This window comes from Ylistrum balloti, unplaced genomic scaffold, assembly GCF_031769215.1.
Source record: "Ylistrum balloti isolate Yb309-2 unplaced genomic scaffold, AGI_CSIRO_Ybal_v1 Utg370034, whole genome shotgun sequence".
Classification (NCBI taxonomy): Eukaryota; Metazoa; Mollusca; class Bivalvia; order Pectinida; family Pectinidae; genus Ylistrum; species Ylistrum balloti.
In genome coordinates, this window is record NW_026782095.1 from 169,580 (window position 1) to 188,594 (window position 19,015).

Below are 19,015 nucleotides of genomic sequence, written 5' to 3' on the forward strand. Positions count from 1 at the left end.
TTTCGAGATGCTAACAAAAATAATGACAGGAGAGCACATGTTCTAAACTGGGCAGAACTGGACACACATTAAGATTTATCCTCATTGATATAGAGGTGTCTAGCAGAGAAAACATTACCATGTCTGAACAATATTCTGTTGTTACTCAAAGTGTTGTAACTGTCAGAGTGACAAGTACAGGAAATACTTTTGGGTCTGAAAGGAGATTCCAGAAAGATCTGACAGTTGCTGAAGTAAAGGTAACCAAGGCAATGACACTGGAAATGTAATATTTGTTCTGATCGTTTACGTTTTCACAATTATCTATCTTGCTAATACGTGAGATTTAAATTGAAGAATACTGTGGCCATGCTTAACAATTTTAATAAGACTCGTTTATCAGCTTACGAGCTTATCTCCCTTTAATTTTGCAGTACTACATTTCTTTACAAATACAAGGAATGAATGGGTAGGAAAATAAAAAAACACGTATAGGAGCAGGATGAAAACTGCCATGCCAAATAGAAAATCAATCAAAACAGTAAACAATCATTTTCAGTTGCATCATATCCAGATTGCCTCCTTAACCAACCACCTGAAAGGGTTGATTTCCCCGGCGACTATTTTGAAATTTTCCCAATGAGAATGCTTTCTTGCTGATCAAGTGAATTTTTTGCCTTCTTGGGATTCTGCCTCTTTCTGACGTTCATTTAATCTGACCCAGAAACTCCTGTTTGTTTCTCTGATATATGGTGCATCACAGGTCTTGGATCCAATTTTGATTACGCATGACATTCTCTTTGGACATTTTATCCTTAAGATGGACTAGGACATTATGGAAAGTCTTGTCAGGTTTCATTGTTGTAATGCCACGACCAGGCTTAATCTTCTGAATGTTGAGAAAGAAGGAGGGGAAAAAACTGTCTGGGCCTTGGTCTTGAAAAAGTTGATAAAATAATTAATTTTGTTGAAATGAAATGCCATATTTTTAGACATGTTAGTAAAAATATCAATATGTCTTCAGAAATTAATTGAAGTCAAGTCTTCAGTGGAATTAAATACAGTTTTCAGAAATCTATTTTGCTTTAAACACATTGTACAAGATACGCTATTTAAATTGCTAAAATGAATATTATTTTGTTGAAATGAAAATATATTTAGCATGGTAGTAAAAATGCCAATGTTATCAATGGTAACCCACGGATGAATTAAATTTAAATGTGTGTGCTTTATTATTATTATTTTTCTTTTACGAATACCTAGTCTAGTCTTTTTGTGATGAATTACCTCCCTTAGACGTTTTTTACGATTTCCGGATCTTTTGATAGCCTTCCGTTTTCATAAACTATTGTAACCGGAAGTTAAGCATGTTAAACCTTTACATGGTTTCGTCAGTAACAAGAAGTAGGGAGTATCTTCCTTACTCCCGTGGGACAAAAGATAGTCGAATATACAGTAATATGTCTAAGGGAGGTAAAATCAAACTGAAATTTCCATTACATGTCAGAGGCATAGTTAAATAATGTAGTATGTTAAAATTAACACATGTCAATAATCATGTGAGCTCCAGCAGAACTTTTTTTTTTTTTTTTACATCAATAGACACAGTAAATGTTTAGTAGGTTTATATATATATATATATATATTTAGTTGCTAAAATTTTGATTGTTGTGAAATGAAAATGTATTTCGTAATAATAACATGTCTAAACATGGTACAGTATAAAAATAAAGTGTTCTGGGTTAAATTAATATACATCAAAACTTTGATGGAGCTTTATATGTTTATAAATGTAGTTGTAAACATAAAATTCTTGTGTACATGGTACGCCAGTTTCATAAATTCATATTAATGTCTTCTAAATATTCATATGGGGTCACCAGTAGGTAGGATGAAAGCACAATGAGTTTCTTTTATTTTTTAATATTTGAAATGATTTGTAGCTGGGAGAGTGAGATGAGCCATTTATGCTCATTGAAGATTAGAAAGGGAAGGATGGGGGGAGGGGATCTTTTGTTTTTGTTTTTGGAAAACATAGTCTCATATTATGATGTTACATCACATGGATACATACACTTAATATCTACCAAAAATGGATATATAGGCACATGCTCAATTTTAGTGTTACTTTTAACTGCATCAAATGTAGAATCTTTCGAATACACCATACATGTATTAAACTATGACTGAAGGTCTTAGAATTGGAAGTATAAATTGTAGGGGATTGTCCTCAGATCCATCAAAGCGCAGAGACCTGTTTGAAAGATGTAGAAAAAATTATATTATTTTTCTTATAGATATTCATTCTATTCAAAAGGTTGAAAACTTATGGAAAATGGAATGGGGCTATGAAGCCTGGTTTAGTTTATATGAGTCAAATAGTAGAGGGGTTGCAATCTTGTTTAAAAATTCTTTTGGTTTTTCACTGTTATCTAAGAAAGAAGACAAAAATGGTAATTTCTTAATTGTAAATATTAACCTTACTTCATGTGATAAAAACTTAACTTTGATTGCAGTTTATGGACCAAATAATACAGATATCAACTTCTATCATCAACTATCTCACCATCTTGAGCTTTGTGAAAATACATCTTTTATTATAGGTGGTGACTGGAATGCACCACAGGATTATGTTAATGATACTTAAAATTATATAAATAGAAATAATATGATAAACCAGGGTAAAATTATAGATATTATGGAATCTTTTGATCTTGTAGATATCTGGAGAGAACAACATCAGGATGTTAACTTTCATACTTGGCATGGTCCAAATCAAAAACAGGCAAGATTAGATTATTTCTTGATCTCCTCTGATTTAATGTCTTATGTAATAAATAGTGACATAGGATTTAGTCCAATATCAGTAGTTTTAGAATTTATTAAACAAAAAAGGGGAAAGGTAACATGGAAATTTAATAACAGTGTGCTAAGAGATCCTAATTATGTAAATTTAGTTGAAGAGTGTATAAATAATATAACAGATCAATATGCAGAAAACCCTGAAGTAGAGAATAAAGATCTGTTAACTTTTGCTATTAGTGACTCTTTAGTGTGGGAAACCTTAAAATTTACTATTAGGGGAAAGACTATTGCTTATACAGCACAGAAAAAGAGAGAAAAAGACAGGGAAGAAAAACAGTTAGAAGTTAGGTTAGAAAAATTACAAAAAGCAGAACATAGGAACCCAGAGCTCATTCAGATGGTTGAAAATGAATTAAAACTACTTAGGGAAAGAAAAATTAATGGTATTCTCTTAAGAGCAAAATCAAGATGGAAGGTGGAAGGTGAAAAAAGTACAAAATACTTCTGTAATTTAGAGAAGAGACACTTCCAAGAGAAACTTATACCAAAACTTGTCAAAGAGAATGGACAAGAGATCACAAATATACATGAAATAATTTCAGAGCAAAAACTTTACTATGAAAAACTGTATAGCAGGAAAATTTTAGAAAATAATGAACATAACTTTTTTGATGATACAAACCCATTTAATAAAAAACTGTCTGCTGCACAAAGTGATCAATTAGAAGGTAAATTGAAATATCAAGAATGTCTCTTTTCTGTTAAAAATATGAAAAATGACAAATCACCAGGTATCGATGGATACACTGTAGAATTCTATAAATTTTTCTGGTCTGATATAAATAAATTTTTGATACGTTCTCTAAACCAAGCACACACAAATGGTCAATTTTCTGTCTCACAGCGTTGTGGCATGATTACATGTATACCCAAAGAAGGAAAATCAAAATTATATATGAAAAATTGGAGGCCTATGACTCTTTTGAATGTTGATTATAAAATAGCATCATCTATTATTTCTAATAGGTTGAAAAAAATTTTAGATAGTCTTATTAGTGATACTCAGAAAGGTTTTAGAAAAGGCAGATATATTGGAGAATGTACAAGATTAATTGCGGACATATTAGAAAACACTGAAAAAAATCATATTCCTGGACTTCTTCTATTAATTGACTTTGAAAAGGCCTTTGACTCTTTAAGTTTTGATTTTATTTTTGATTCTCTACATTTTTATGGTTTCGGGCTGTCATTTATTCAATGGATCAGAACTTTTTACAAAAATACTAATTGTTGTATTATAAACAATGGTCATTGTTCAGAATTCTTTGAAGTTCAGCGCAGTGTGAGACAGGGTGACCCTTTGAGTCCATATACATTTATACTATGTGTAGAAATATTAAGTTCAGCCTTAAAAATTAATCCAAATATAAATGGAATTACTATAAATAACTCAGAATATTTAATCAATCAGTTTGCAAATGATACATCCTTTACTTTAAGTGATAACCCATTGTCCTTAGAAACCACACTTAATATTTTGGAAGATTTTGGAAAAGTATCAGGACTTAAAATAAATTTTGACAAAACCCAGGCAATATGGATTGGGGCTAGACGGGGTTGTGGGTTGGAACTTCTACCTGAAAAAAATTTGTTATGGAACCATCAAGGGATTTTTAAACTTTTGGGAATTACTTACAATTTCCAAAAAGAGAACATTTTTGAAGATAATTACTATGAAAAATTGAGAGCAGTGCAAAAATTACTAAAAGATTGGTCATTTAGAAATTTATCCTACATAGGAAAAATTATTATTATAAAAACATTAGCCTTACCTATTTTTATTCAGACATTAACTGTCCTTGCTGACCCTCCTTTACATATAATTAAGGAATTATAAAAATGTTTCTTTACCTTTCTATGGGAGGGAAAACCAGATAAAATAAAGAGAAATATTATGTACAGTGATTATAAAAATGGGGGGTTGCGTTTTCCACATATTTTGACTTTTTGTCACTCACTTAAGATGTCTTGGATCAAAAAAATTGTTGATACCTCAAACCACTCAGTTTGGAAAACATTACTTATAGATAAATTAGAATTGGTTGGAGGTGTAAATATTTTTAAAATGACAAGGTTAGGATTAACTGAGATATCAAAAATGTTAAATACTTTTTGGAGTGACGTATTTACAGCTTGGGCCTCAGTACAGGAAGATGTATCCCCCACAACCCCTGAAGAAGTTATATCACAGCCTATCTTTTTCAATAATTTTATCAAAAGAGGTAACAAATGGTTCTTTTATAAACAGTGGTGTAAAAATGATATATTTTTTGTTTCAGACTTATTAGAAAATTATCGTTTTATGCCATATGATATATTTAAAAACAAATATAACATTAATGTTAACCTGATAGATTACTATGGTGTGATTAATGCCATTCCAAGGAACTGGAAAGTAATTCTGCAGAATGTAAATGTTCAAGTACCTATGGTAAATGTTCAATATAGGTTAATTGATTACCTTAATACACATGACAAAGTCACAAAGTACTTCTATCAAATTTTTATTAAATCTGTTTCTGAGAAACCTACAAATAGTCAAAGAAAATGGCAAGAAAATTTTAATACTGACATTAGTGAAGACACTTGGGAGTTAATTTATTTAATATCAAGGGAGATGACTGATGATACAAAACTTCTAACTTTTTAGTATAAAATATTACATAGGATATTGTATACAAATACAAAGTTAATGAAATGTAAACTTGCAGAAACAGAAAGATGCACATTCTGTACAAATGAAATAGAAACGATTATACACCTATTTTGGGAATGTAATGTTGTTAAAACACTTTGGTTTTGGTTAATAGAATTATTAGAAAACAAACACCAATTGTCTTTACCTAGAAATCCAGAAGTCTTTGTTCTTGGTGTAGTAGAAATAGAACACAGATATGAAATCAATTTTTTAATGCTTCTTATGAAATACTTTATATTTTTGTGTAAATTAAAAAATAAAACTGTAACTATTTCTGAATGCAAGAAATATATTTCTCAATATAAAAAAATAGAGGACATTGGGTTATATAGATACAGCCTTAGAAAACAAGAAATTATTCAAAACAAATGGATCTTTATTAATCAGTTAATAAATTAGTGAATTATCGTATTCCAACGTATTGTTAACACAGTGTCAACAAGTATGTACTTTTTTGTTTTCATATGCACTGTAATATTTTATATTATATGCATTAATTTTAGATACAAGTACAACGTATGACGTGTAGTTATGCATGTGATGTGATTGATGTATGTGACTATTGATAAAAACCTGAATAATAAAAAAAGAAAAAATAATCTTCTGAATGGTTTCTGACAGGCCTTTAATGTAAGGGATGACTATATAAATAACTACATGTCTTTCATTTTGTTCTTTTCCATTGTGTTTCATTTCTTAGTTTTTTTTTCTTTCATGTAATTTACTTGTTAATTTCTGGGTTCCACAATCAAGATATTGACATGTTTTCATGACGCTATGGATGTGATTTTGTTCTTGCTGCTTGTCATGTTCTTCGGCATTGGTCTTTTTCTTGTAGACCAATACTTTGATATTACCATCATTAGCTAACCTGGCCCAAAGGGCCAAGTGAGCTTATGCCATAGCGCGGTATCCGTTCATCCGTCTGTCGGTCCGTCCTGCGTCCGTCAATTTTTCATATAGACAACTTCTTCTGAAATACCGAAAGGCATAGAGTTATCATATTTGGCTGGAAGGTTCCTCTGATGAAGCCCAACAAAGTTTGCAAAAAGAAATGACCTTGACCCATATTCAAGGTCACTGAGGTCAAATGTGTTAAAACCTTTAAACGACTTCTACCCAAATACTGGAAGGCCTAGAATCATTATATTAGGTTACTATGTTCCTCTTATGGTGTCCTACAAAGTTTGCTAAAAGAAATTACCTTGACCAATCTTCAAGGTCACACAGGTCAAATGTGTTTAAAACAATTTCTGATGAAATATAGAAAACCCTAGAATCATTATATTTGGCCAGTATGTTCCTTTTATGAAGTCCAAGAAAGTTTGCAAAGAGAATGACCTTGCCCCATAGTCAAGGTCACAGGGGTCAAATGTGTTAAACCTTTAAATTATATTTTCTGATGATCCAAAACATCTGGGATAGTGATTTTATTCCGAAATAGGTTGTCAATGATGCCCGGTAATGTTTTAGAACAGAAATGACCTTGACCCATATTCAAGATCACAACAATCAAATGTTTTAAACCTTTGAACAACTTCTGATTAAGCTAAAGTCTTAGGATCATAATATTTGTCCAAAAGGTTTCCTTAATGGTGCCCACATAGTGTGTGAAAAAATTATATTTAAGGTCATTGGGGTTAGATTTGGTAAATATTTAATCAACTTCTTCTGATGAACCAAAAACCCATCATATTTGGCCATTGAAGGCTTATATACAAATGACTATTTTGGACTACTAAGGGACAGAACCCATATGGAGTAATTTGTCATATTGCTTTAAGCATCTACTGTGGAACATATGCACAGATATTGTACAGTTGGTCATGAAGATCCAGGTGAGCGATACAGGCCCTCTGGGCCTCTTGTCTTCTTTTATTAGGAGGGTGCCAAGGGATAGCATAATGCCACCAATTTTTTCCTCACAGGTGAGTGTTTATCTTGTTAGTGATACTACATTTTACAAAATAAATTCCTGATCATTTTGGATAAGTACTGTGTACTTACTTTCTGCAAGGTCTTTGCTAGGGTTTCTAGCATGTCTACTTGTAAACCAATGGAACCAGTATAGTCCACAAAAGGTTATAACTGATTCCCTTCCTTGTAGATCTTAGGTGTATAGTACATTCTAGGTGTTTTCTCTGCAATGGGATACAGGTGTCTATATTGTGATACAGTTATATTATTTTTCTTGTTTTTATAAGATAGACACATTTTGAACTTTTGGGTTGTACTTGAGTTTCATATGTTTAAATTTTCTGCTGGTTGTGTTGTAAGATCTTCTTTCTATTGACATTACCAACCTTAAGAAAATGTTCCAATGTGTGGTTCAGTCCCTGCTTTTCTACATGATGTTACCTTAATGTTGGATGCTCTAGCTGTGTGTAGTGTTCATCGAGACAGCCACCAGCTTATACCTGGAGAGCTGTCTCAAAATGGCACTGAATATTTACCCAGTAAACAAACATGATGATGTTTCTCTCATATCAGCAGAGATAAAAGCATACTTATCCTGGCAAATAAAGTCAAAAGAATTCTTTCTAACAGGTTTGTTAGCATGTCAATAAGATAATATCCTAGGTGTGTTACGCCAGAAATGAACAATGATCTTACACTTACTACTCGAGACAAATCGAGCCATCTTTATTTTACAAGCACAGAAAAAATTCATCTGCATTTCATCATTTTACAAAAAAATACAGTCATTTATTGCAACATCATTTTATCATAGTCTATGGAGGGGCATAGTGCTGCTGATGTTTTGCCCACCCCATTTCAATATGACAAACATTGTTGCATGGTAGCAGAGTTGTGAAAGTAAATCTTACAAATATTTTCCAGTTTGCTTTTTCAATTTGGTACTTAACACTGTAAAATGCTGCAATAATTTTCTTTCATTATTTTTTCATGCCTTGTAAATCGTACAAAAGTGTTGTTTTTGTATGTTTTAGGGGAAGTTGGAGTTAGTGACGGGCTCAGTTGCTGCAAACATGAAACTAGAGGTTTACGATAAAGATGACAAGCTAATATGTAAGCTGGACAGTGACGATGCATTGCTTGGCTCCTTTCCTGTGGATGATGGAATGCGGTTACATGTAAGTAGCAGCTGTAGTCTAATCCTTGTGAGGGTGGAATAGAAATCAGACGTAAGTGTACTGATCAAATAATCATGTTCCTATTCAGTGTTACTTTTGTAGTTTGTACAATTTCTGTTAGAAACAAGTCAGTTAGACTTTTGTAATCAGAAAGTTTTCTTCTGGATTTAGATGTCTGAAAAAATGTGTCAACTGTTGATGTCACATTCCACTTATTGTCACATTCCCCCCAAACAAATGGAAGAGGATATTAAGCAGTTTCCATGGACTATCTTGAGAATGACTAAAATCTCAAGTGTGGGGCCAAAAATGCTTTTTGATTATATTCCATGATCTGTACATCCATTCATTCATTCATATTTTAAAATCTGCTCTTTTCATGGTAAAATTGAAGATGTTTTAATGTTTAAGTGATTAACATATATCAGGAAAATTAAAGAAATTGTAAGTTTCAAAAGAATTCCTTTACAATTATGTAAAGGTAACATCTAAATTATGATTATATATATATTTTTTATACCTTTTCAGGTAGTAGATGCAACAGTTAGATTAGGAGAATTTGAAGATACATCTAAAGTAGAAAAATATGAAATGTCAGAAGATGCTTACTCTAAACGATCAGGTAATTTATTATGGTGAAACATGTTGTGGCCATGCTCATGTCAGCAGTATGTGTTTCAATAAATGGTTAATTTTACTTAAGACACATTTTACATGATGATATTTAGTTAAACTTAACATTTCAAAATGAAAATATATGATGCATTATTTTTCCAGATAGTTGTCTTTCTTTCTTCCCTTCTAACAAAATTCGGACAATTATTCTACAAGCATGATTACTGTATTTTACCACAAATAAGCCCCCCCACACAGTTAAAAAGACTTGTCAAAAGAGGGGAGGGGGCTTATTTGCGGGCAATCCCCCTGTTCACGAGATGTACGTGTGTCTGCCATCTTGGATTTTTTTGTCATAAGGAATGATAACTTGGCCTATCTGTCATCAAAAATAACCCAGAGACGAAAACAGGTTCAATAATTTTATTAACAATATAACAAAATATATTTTACTGAGATCATCGTATTCCAACGCTGAAACACTGTTTCCACCAGTGTAACCATCCATTGGAGGCTATGAAGTTGTCAATGCGGAGTTGGCTGGCGAGTTCTCTCCCCTTAGACTGCAGCTGATAATTGGAGACGGCTCAACCCTCGGCGCATTCCTCGACGAACCAGTCAAATACGGGGTCGTCAAGCTTAATGGACCTGGGCGCTGGGTTGGTGCCACGCTTCTTCTTCTTGGAGTCTGTTCCTTTTCCATGGCCAAGGAATTTCTCAAAGTCTCTGTCCCACTGTCTGACGAGTTTCCTGTCGACGGAGAAATCTCTTGCTGTCTGATGGAGATTACGGCCATTGTCCCGGCACCATTGACGATGTCCAACTTCTCCTCAACTGTGTAGCATCTTCTTGTAGCAGACATGATGATTTGTGTCATGGTTGGATTTTTCCTCTCTATTAACGACACTGATATGGCTTGGGACTCATCGTGTCAAAGTCTTCTCAATACGTCAAAGTGACACTGTTGTTTTAGCGTGTTTTGAGCGAGGCCCTCTCGCTCAGTCGCTGTGATTGTTAACTAATTATCACCAGTTGAAATAAAAAACAAGTGGACACCTTGTGAACACTAAAAAAACAAGCCCCAACAAATAATATTGTAGTAGAACTTTAAATTTTTCTCCTGGGTTTAAAGTTAAAGTTTTTGGTTAAAATTCATCATGTTTTGGAATTTCATTGTGTTTAGATTCTGTGAGAGCATTTAAAGAAAGAAATAAAATGGGCAGATTCAAAGAGATCTCTCCAGAGGAACAAAATAGGCTTGCTGAAGAAAAAGCCAAAAAGGATGAAGCTGAAAAACAAAAGGCTGAATCAATAAATATAGGAGACAGGTAAGCAGATAGACTTTATATATAATACCTCCTGTGTCATGTAGTCTGTTACTTTCAATAGTCTTTTTCTGTGTTTAAAAGATTTTTGAGGCTGACCACATGATAGCTCATATCTCTGTGAAAGGGACATTCACATTACATTGTCATGTAATGTCAGTGTTTCATGTTTATTCTACCATTGACCAGAGGATAACATATGAACCTCTGGTTTGACCTACTAACTCTAATTTAACCTTCTGATTTAGCCTATTAAGCTATGATTCATAAAAGAGAACTTATTACAGGTTAGAGACAAAACATTTGCTGGCATGCTTCCTGAAACTGAAACGTGGCTGTGTTTATTACCAGACATGGGTTTAATGCTACACAAAGTCACTTACTGTCATATTTATTGTACATTTTTCTTACTGACGAATTGAACTATCACCTAAGTTACATAGGAATGTATATTTTCAGAAAACATAAAAATCTTATCAGCACATTAGGTCATGTAAGGACAGGTAATTTTTTTTCTCAGGCTATTTGTTTTGGAAAAAATTATGTTAGAGGAAAATCATTTGTATATTTACTTATTGAGTTGCCTGCAGAGCTGGCGGACACTTAGGGATCATTTTGTCAGTAGTCACGTGTTGGCGTTGGCGTCGTCCATACAGAAGTTTTCTGGACTTTTTGCAGTTATGCTTTATGTTTCCGGCTGTCTGTGACCCTTCTTGGCAGAGTAATCCCCTTGGAACTTAGAAAATTCTCTGGGAATATTGTTTTTCAGACTTTTTGTGGGTTATCCTTTGAGATATTAAAATGAAATTTGGTAAATGGCTTCTTGTTGGAAGGGTACAGATTAGTTTTGATTCTTGGCTGTCTGTGACCCTTCTTTACAGAGTTATGCCTCTTCGATAATTCTTTGAGAATATAGTTTTTTGTACTTTTCTTGATTATGCTTAGAGTTTTTGAAATGAAATATGAGAAATGGCTTCATGGTCGACCATTACAGATAAGGTTCCATTCACAGCTTTCTTGGCTGCGATATGTCCCTTTGAAATTTCTCAGGAATATTGCTTTGCGCCGTTATCCTTATATGCTTCGAGTGATAGAAATGAAATTTGGTATTACAACTTTACGGTTGAACGTTGCACATTCAGTTCGATTACTGGGTGACCGTGACACTTTATGCAGGTGACACATACAGTTCCGAGGAACTCTTGTTTTTTGTTTAAAGATATACATAACTTTTTCATTAAAAATTTTGCATTTATGGTACCTTATTGCAGTTAAATCAAAGTAGGCTCTCTCCATTTATCAAAATACAAAGTGATCAATTATTTTCCATTTCCCTTAGGTTGGTAATACAATGTACATGTGTATATTGAATTAACATTCTTATCTGGTGCATGTGTATCACAACCAGTCAGAAAATTTATGCAGATGTTTCAATGACTACACTGTCAGCTTAATCAAACAAATGATCAGAGTGAAAGGTATATCTGGTTAGGTAGTAAGTAGTTTAGACCTTCTTTAACAAACAGTATGTTTGAGGTAAGGTAGGGTTTGTTGCAGACCATCATGTGAGTGTGACAGTCATACTCATCCACTGTCCTAAACACTTTTTCGACCCCTTTAAATCCCTGGGTGAACTGCTTGTAAATTGATTGATTCTTCAGTTTTATATGCCCATCAAGGACAAGACATAGTATGATATTTTTAGCCCACCATCATCAGATGGTCATGGTCAATAATCGGTCAGTCTGGGGTATGTATTTTAGGGTGGGTTGGTTGGGGGGGGGGGGGGGTGGCCTAACCTGTCTGTGTCCTACTCTTTCATATTTATGGGACCCAAAAGGTGTAAATTTCTGTTTGTGAATTTTGGGAATCAGTCATATGTTAAAGTCTTTGGGCATGTGTTTTTCAAACAGCACGGGATCACAAAATGTCAAGGGGCAATTAGTGTTAATACAAATTATTATTAATACGTCAAATGATATATATTTTCATTTTAAAGGGACCCACAAGGGGTAAATTTCTGTGTGAATTTTTTGGAGGAAGTCAGATGTGAAAATGTGACATATTGATGCACATCTTCGATTATCAATTGGTATTTACATGAAACATGTCATTGATAGACGAGGTATGCTTTTCTCAAACAGCTCTTGTTTATCTGGTGTATTGGAGACCATTCCTGTGATCATGCTTTTTCAATTTTGAAGCAATGGACATGTTTCTCCTTATGAACCCTCTTAAAGAAAATGAAAGAGTCACCATGTAACTGCTGTAAATCAATAGCTTCTTGATACACTTGGTGGTGGTGTGATGTCATCACTAGATGAGTTCTCTAAAGGTAATTGTAAAACTGTTTGGTTAAAATAATACAAGATGGTAATTGACCATAATGTTTGATTACATCTATAGCTTTTCAACTGTATCATTAGGACCCTATTGAATGAACCTGGAGAATTTTGTGTCACAGTTTTCTCTTTACCAACCATGTCATTTTCTTTGGCTACTTTAGGAAGACATGGCAAGGTCTACTATGGTGTTACTTTAATACTGTAGGTTTCAGGAAAAATATGTATTGAAAAAAATCAATATTATCATGACAACTCTCAAAATTACGAAGGCAATTATTTGTTTTGTGGTTTAGTCATATGATCTGATAGATATCTTTAGGATACCAGAGTTTTTGTCATTACAAACTTATAGGATGTGTGCAAAAATATATCAATTTTCAAAGACAGCAGATGAAATTATAGGATTGTATTTTGAAATAAAAAAAATGAAATGAAATCAATCATAATTGTGGAGATGTTTAATGATCTCAGTCACATTGATTTGATACACAAGCAAGAATATTAAGCCAGGTCCTAATCTGTACAAAAAAAAAATCGAAAGCAAGCCTCTGGACAAACATTAGTGGTCCTGTATGCAAAACATTGTTATGGGCCAATGCAATTATTGATGTAGTTTTCACTTTACTAATGGCATGCTTATATAGTGTATGCTGTTACATATATCCCTTGGTACCAGTTTGTTTAGAACTTTGGCTGTCAAATAGAAATGAGATTGAAGCTTGTCTACAGGAAATAATCTGTCAGAGGAATTTTGTAGACTGTACTAGGGTAGATATGACATTTTAATCACTATCTTCCATACAACAACTTAGGAAGGGTTTTTTGTTAGAAATGACCTTCGGTGTCCATGGACTGAAGGAATTATTGAGACACCTAAATTTACACCACCTCTCTCAATTTAACTTTATAACTTTGTATTTGTTTTATGTTCTGTGTATGTTGTGTAATTTACCGTAAAAACCCATGTAATGTCCGCACTTTTTTTCACCGAAAATCAATCCAAAAAAGGGGGTGCGGACATTACAGAGATATAGAGGAAATGACACTTTTTTCCTTCCGACAATTCATATCATATCTCGTTGAATTGTGTTCTTAAAAGCCAAGCATACCTGATATTATCGTTCTATGGTTTTTTCTATGATGTTTCCTCAACCAAACATGATTATTTATGATTATTTATTATAGTTTCCATGGTTAATTCCTTCCAATTTTTCGTTACAGGTTACAAAGAGGCAAGTAATGATCAATGAAGTAATAATGATAGTTTGGACAAGAGCATGGTCTTATTTTTTAGACAAACTGCCCCTTTATCAAGACAGATCTCTCTGACCACACCCTGAGTGCCCAAGAAACTTTGATACTCTCTAAGTGCCTCAAATTTCTGCCCCATCCCACATAATCCAAACAAAGTGGAATCGGTACAGAATATGGAGGCTTTTACAGACGACTCCATCTTCACACTTTGCCAATGATGAAGAAACAGATGACTCTGCCACAGAGTCTCTATAAACCCATTTAAGATAAAAGTACATGGGAGCCAACAGCCAGTTTACAATAAAAAATTTTATTTTCAATATAAAAAATTCCTTATGTAGAAGGTGGCCAAAAAGTGGCTGTAGACTACTGTCCTTGGAGTGTGTTTTCATTGCAATCAGTTGTCTAGAGTGGAAAACCTACCAAGATTGATGTAAAACATTTTTGATATTTTATTCACCATCTTCCATACAACAACTTAGGAAGGGTTTTTTATCCCTCATGAAGGGCCTTCAACGTCCGTCGGCCGAAGGGATTATCAAGACATCTAAATTACAACACAGCTTTCGATTTAGAATTATAACTTTGTGCTTGTTTTATGTTCTATGTATGTAATGAAATTTATGTAATATTTGTGTCTTGATAAAGGGGCAGGTTGCCATGAATATTTGACAATTCGCTTGTCGGTAATGTTGCTATTACTTCATTGATCATATAGCTATCCCAGTAATACACATCCAACGAACATTTGTTTGTTAGGATCCAGTAGCAATATTGGACTATACCATTGATATTACTTACTTGATTCTATATATATATACACATATGTTTTACTTGAAATACATTGTGCATCATTAAGATAACTTTAGCGAACTTTTGTGCAGATCTTATCTTCAAAATTATAATACAGAAAGACAATTAAATTGGAAATGTTAATGGAATATACAGTATAACACTTTGATATCAAATAAAAAAATTATTTGACACAAAAGCGCTATGCTTTACTAATCAAAAATGTTTCCAATTTTAATATTTTTCTACATATATACTGGACACTGGACATATATATATGTGTGTATCTCCCTTGGGAAATGACATCAGCAACGATGAAATGATTTGTTGAAATAATAATCTAGTTGCATATGTCACTTGTCTAATTAATTTGGGCTTGAAATATCCTGAATTAGGTTTGACCAATCTGCATGTTCTCTGATTGCATGGTGACTTGTAATAAATGCTTTTCTCCTTCACAGGTGTGAGGTAAGAGTTCCAGAACAACCAGCAAAACGAGGACAGGTAAAATATGTTGGTAAGAAAATCTACTCTTTTTCCATTATCCTTGTAAGGCATGTTGTAAGAGTTACCTCCCTTGATTCGATCTCGAGCCGTGAAATAGATATTTCTCCACATTAGGAATGAAACTTGTGTGAACATTTGTGTCAGCATTACATGTTAAAGGAGAGGGGAAGTGTGTCAGTGCTAGTCAGTCATTTGAACCTTCAGATTCTATACCTATTCTCTGAAAATTGAGCTGACGTTTGACCTCAGGTTGTCACTTAGTCCACGTCTTCAGTGCATTTCTCTATTTTTCTAAATATTCAACCTCAAAATCAACACTTTTTTACTACCCATGTTTAAATATCCCTTTGTTAATACAATTTTAAGCACTGATTATGTGAGACACAGTTGGTCTGATCTACTGTTGTTAGTTTGTAACAAGAGAGGCATAAACTCAAAACTCTTAACTCCAGATGAATGTTCTTATCTATAAAGCTATTTGGCTACAGTTGTTACCTAGTAAGCCTCTCTAAAAGTAACAATATATAGGTATTCCTGTTTACCTGATAAATAGAATAAAAAAGAAATGTCCAAAACTGGTCTGTAGCATCATTTGGTGAAGAGTACTTAATTTTGTAATAAACAGTGGCTCTTCAGGAATGGCAAGAAGTTTTCCCCAATTTGATCTGAAGCATTCTTGGGTGAAGGGGACTCAATTTTTTATAAATCAATGACTTTACTGTCTCCAGAAAATATCTTTAATCCTTCTCTTTCTGTTTTGATTAAGTAATGATGACCAAACCAGGTGAGCAATGCATGTTCCTTGGGCCTCTTGTTGCAGATTTATGTAGATACATTTCTATAACTTCAAAAGAAAAATGTGAAATGTCTCATCTTTTGAAAAATGTTAAAGGACTAATTGACATACTTCAAACGTGATAAATTCATATGTTTCCAATTGTGAAGATTTGTATTGATTTCTTTGTAGGTTTAACTGACTTCAAAGAAGGATTGTGGGTGGGTGTGCAATATGACGAACCTATGGGAAAGAATGATGGCAGGTAAGTGCATCTAGTAAAAATAGTACAATGATTTTTCTTACACTAGAAATCCTAAATGTCTACTGGAGTAAAGGATAAGTAGTTAATTGTAGAGTGGTGAAGAAGAATTTTCAGCATTCTACATTCTACCACTGAGGTATATTACTACCAGAAAAATATTGGATGTAAAATGACAACGCCCTAAACATCATAATTAGAACAAAGTGTTAAGGAGTAATTATTCTACCACAATAGATTGGTGTTATTAAATTCTTTAGACATCATTCAATCATTACAGCTGTTGTTTAAACAAGTATTTATACCACGCATGGTAAAAACTGTTAACACATTTTAAATGGCCGACATGATCAACTTTGACCAGGAAAACACACACTTGCCGAAATTAAAATGCTCAATAGGTCTACGGTTGTTTTGTAATAATTTAATTTTAATTTTATTTCTGTCAATTTATTGTTGAAAAGATAATAAAGTCATGAATTACTTGTTGTTAGTTGTAAAATATTATACAGTAATATTTCCACCTACATTTATTAATGGTTAGCATTTCACTACAGGTCTACCTTAAAGCCCAAACTGATGTCTTAAACGAAAACACACCTGGGTACAGAACAGATCCATTCATCCTTGAAAAAACTCTTTCATTATAGAAGAAACAGATCACACAAATGCATTGTTGTTGTGTATAGCATTTCTTCACTTTCATAAGTTATTTTTCAAAAGTAACAAAAAACTCTCTCATAGTTTGTATCCTATATAACTTTTAAAAAATAACTGACTGGAAAGAAATACAATGCAACAACAAATGATTGTGGTACAGCTATATAAAAAGAAAAATACAATTGATTTATTTGTATGGTTTATACTAGGTGATGTCACAAAATATTATTTATTGCAGGTATGTGATATAGAAAAGTACTTCAGACAGTTTTATTACACAGAATAAGAGAGGTTATTGTAGACAGAAATTTTAATACCACACAATTTTTATTGCCTCCATTGTATGTAGGTATGTTAACAGTTTTACTTGTTTAACAGTGTGAAAGGGAAGCAGTACTTTGAATGTCCTGATAAATATGGTGGATTTGTGCGTGTAAGCCATGTAGAAGTTGGAGACTTTCCGGAAGAAGATCTTGGTTTTAGTGATGATGATGAAATATGATAAACTGATAAACTGATCATATCATACATATTCAAAGGACATCCTGTGTTCAATACACCAAAGAAATGGGACGCCTGAAATAGGATAAAGGAAATTGGTGTAAAAATGAAAAAATGGTTGTGAAAAGTACTGAAATGCGAAGAGCTCATTTAGCATACTAAATAACAAATGGGCAACAGGTCTTGATTATAAGGCAAAACTATTTGTTATGGAAATCATGATCACAACAGTTCTCCCCTTTGATACTTTCTTTACATCTGAATAGTTTGGAATTTGCATGTTATATTATGTTCATAGAAATATTACAGTTAAATTGTCCCTTAATCAAGGTACTGCAATATTTTCACATTCCTGTGCTTCTCATATTAAAATGAAACCATCTTTAATTTGCTCTTCTTGGGTTTTTTTATTGGCAAATGACATTACTTTTGTATTACCTTTCAGTACAGGGCTACAAGGAATCTACACCAAGCATTAATTAAAACTGAAATATTTCAATTCAACTCACAGTAAATAAAACAAAATAAGAACACAATAGTTTGATGCTTGTTAGTATACCTGGTGGTTCTGTAGTGTGATATGAAGCTGGACGTGTTTGATGCTTGTTAGTATACCTGGTGGTTCTGTAGTGTGATATGAAGCTGGACGTGTTTGATGCTTGTTAGTATACCTGGTGGTTCTGTAGTGTGATATGAAGCCGGACGTGTTTGATGCTGGTTAGTATACCTGGTGGTTCTATATTGTGATGTGAAGCTGGACATGTTTGATGCTTGTTAGTATATCTGGTGGTTCTGTTGTGTGATATGAAGCTGGACGTGTTTGAAGCTCGTTTGTATACCTGTTGGTTTTGTAGTGTGATATGAAGCTGGACGTGTTTGATGCTCGTTAGTATACCTGGTGGTTCTGTAGTGTGATATGAAGCTGGAAGTGTTTGATGCTTGTTAGTTTGTCTGTTAGTTCCGTTTTGTGATATGAAGCTGGACGTGTTTGATGCTTGTTAGTATACCTTGCGGTTCTGTACCGTGAAATATGAAGCTGGACGTGGTTGATGCTCGTTAGTATACCTGGTGGTTCTGTAGTGTGATATGAAGCTGGACGTGTTTGATGCTCGTTAGTATACCTGGTGGTTCTGTAGTGTGATATGAAGCTGGACGTGTTTGATGCTTGTTAGTATACCTGGTGGTTCTGTAATGTGATTTGAAACTGGACGTGTTTAATGCTTTTTATTACACCTGGTGGTTGTGTAGTGTGAAATGAAGCTGGACGTGTTTGATGCTCGTTAGTATACCTGGTGGTTCTGTAGTGTGATATGAAGCTGAACGTGTTTGATGCTTGTTAGTA

General features: G+C 33.5%; 1 protein-coding gene across 2 annotated transcripts; it reads left to right on the forward strand.

Moving 5' to 3' along the window:
- Positions 1-17: 17 nt before the first annotated feature.
- LOC132548909 (tubulin-folding cofactor B-like) lies at positions 18-18,060 on the forward strand. Of its 2 annotated transcripts, XM_060212810.1 has the most exons (8): positions 152-239; positions 7,425-7,470; positions 8,494-8,637; positions 9,166-9,259; positions 10,436-10,580; positions 15,430-15,485; positions 16,443-16,515; positions 17,551-18,060. In XM_060212810.1, exons 2-8 carry the CDS (start codon positions 7,447-7,449, stop codon positions 17,672-17,674), a joined length of 660 nt encoding a protein of 219 aa, XP_060068793.1. In that variant the 5' UTR covers positions 152-239; positions 7,425-7,446; the 3' UTR covers positions 17,675-18,060. The 2 variants fall into 2 exon arrangements, with proteins under 2 accessions (XP_060068792.1, XP_060068793.1); XM_060212809.1 differs by lacking the exon at positions 7,425-7,470 and having other exon boundaries at positions 18-239.
- Positions 18,061-19,015: the final 955 nt, after the last annotated feature.

Excerpts from the sequence above, each read along its gene's own strand:
- LOC132548909 (XM_060212809.1), top strand. The coding sequence starts at position 120 with ATGTCTGAACAATATTCTGTTGTTACTCAAAGTGTTGTAACTGTCAGA. Across the intron at positions 10,581-15,429 it reads TCAATAAATATAGGAGACAG|GTGTGAGGTAAGAGTTCCAG; the intron begins GTAAGCAGATAG and ends TCTCCTTCACAG. Across the intron at positions 16,516-17,550 it reads ATGGGAAAGAATGATGGCAG|TGTGAAAGGGAAGCAGTACT; the intron begins GTAAGTGCATCT and ends CTTGTTTAACAG.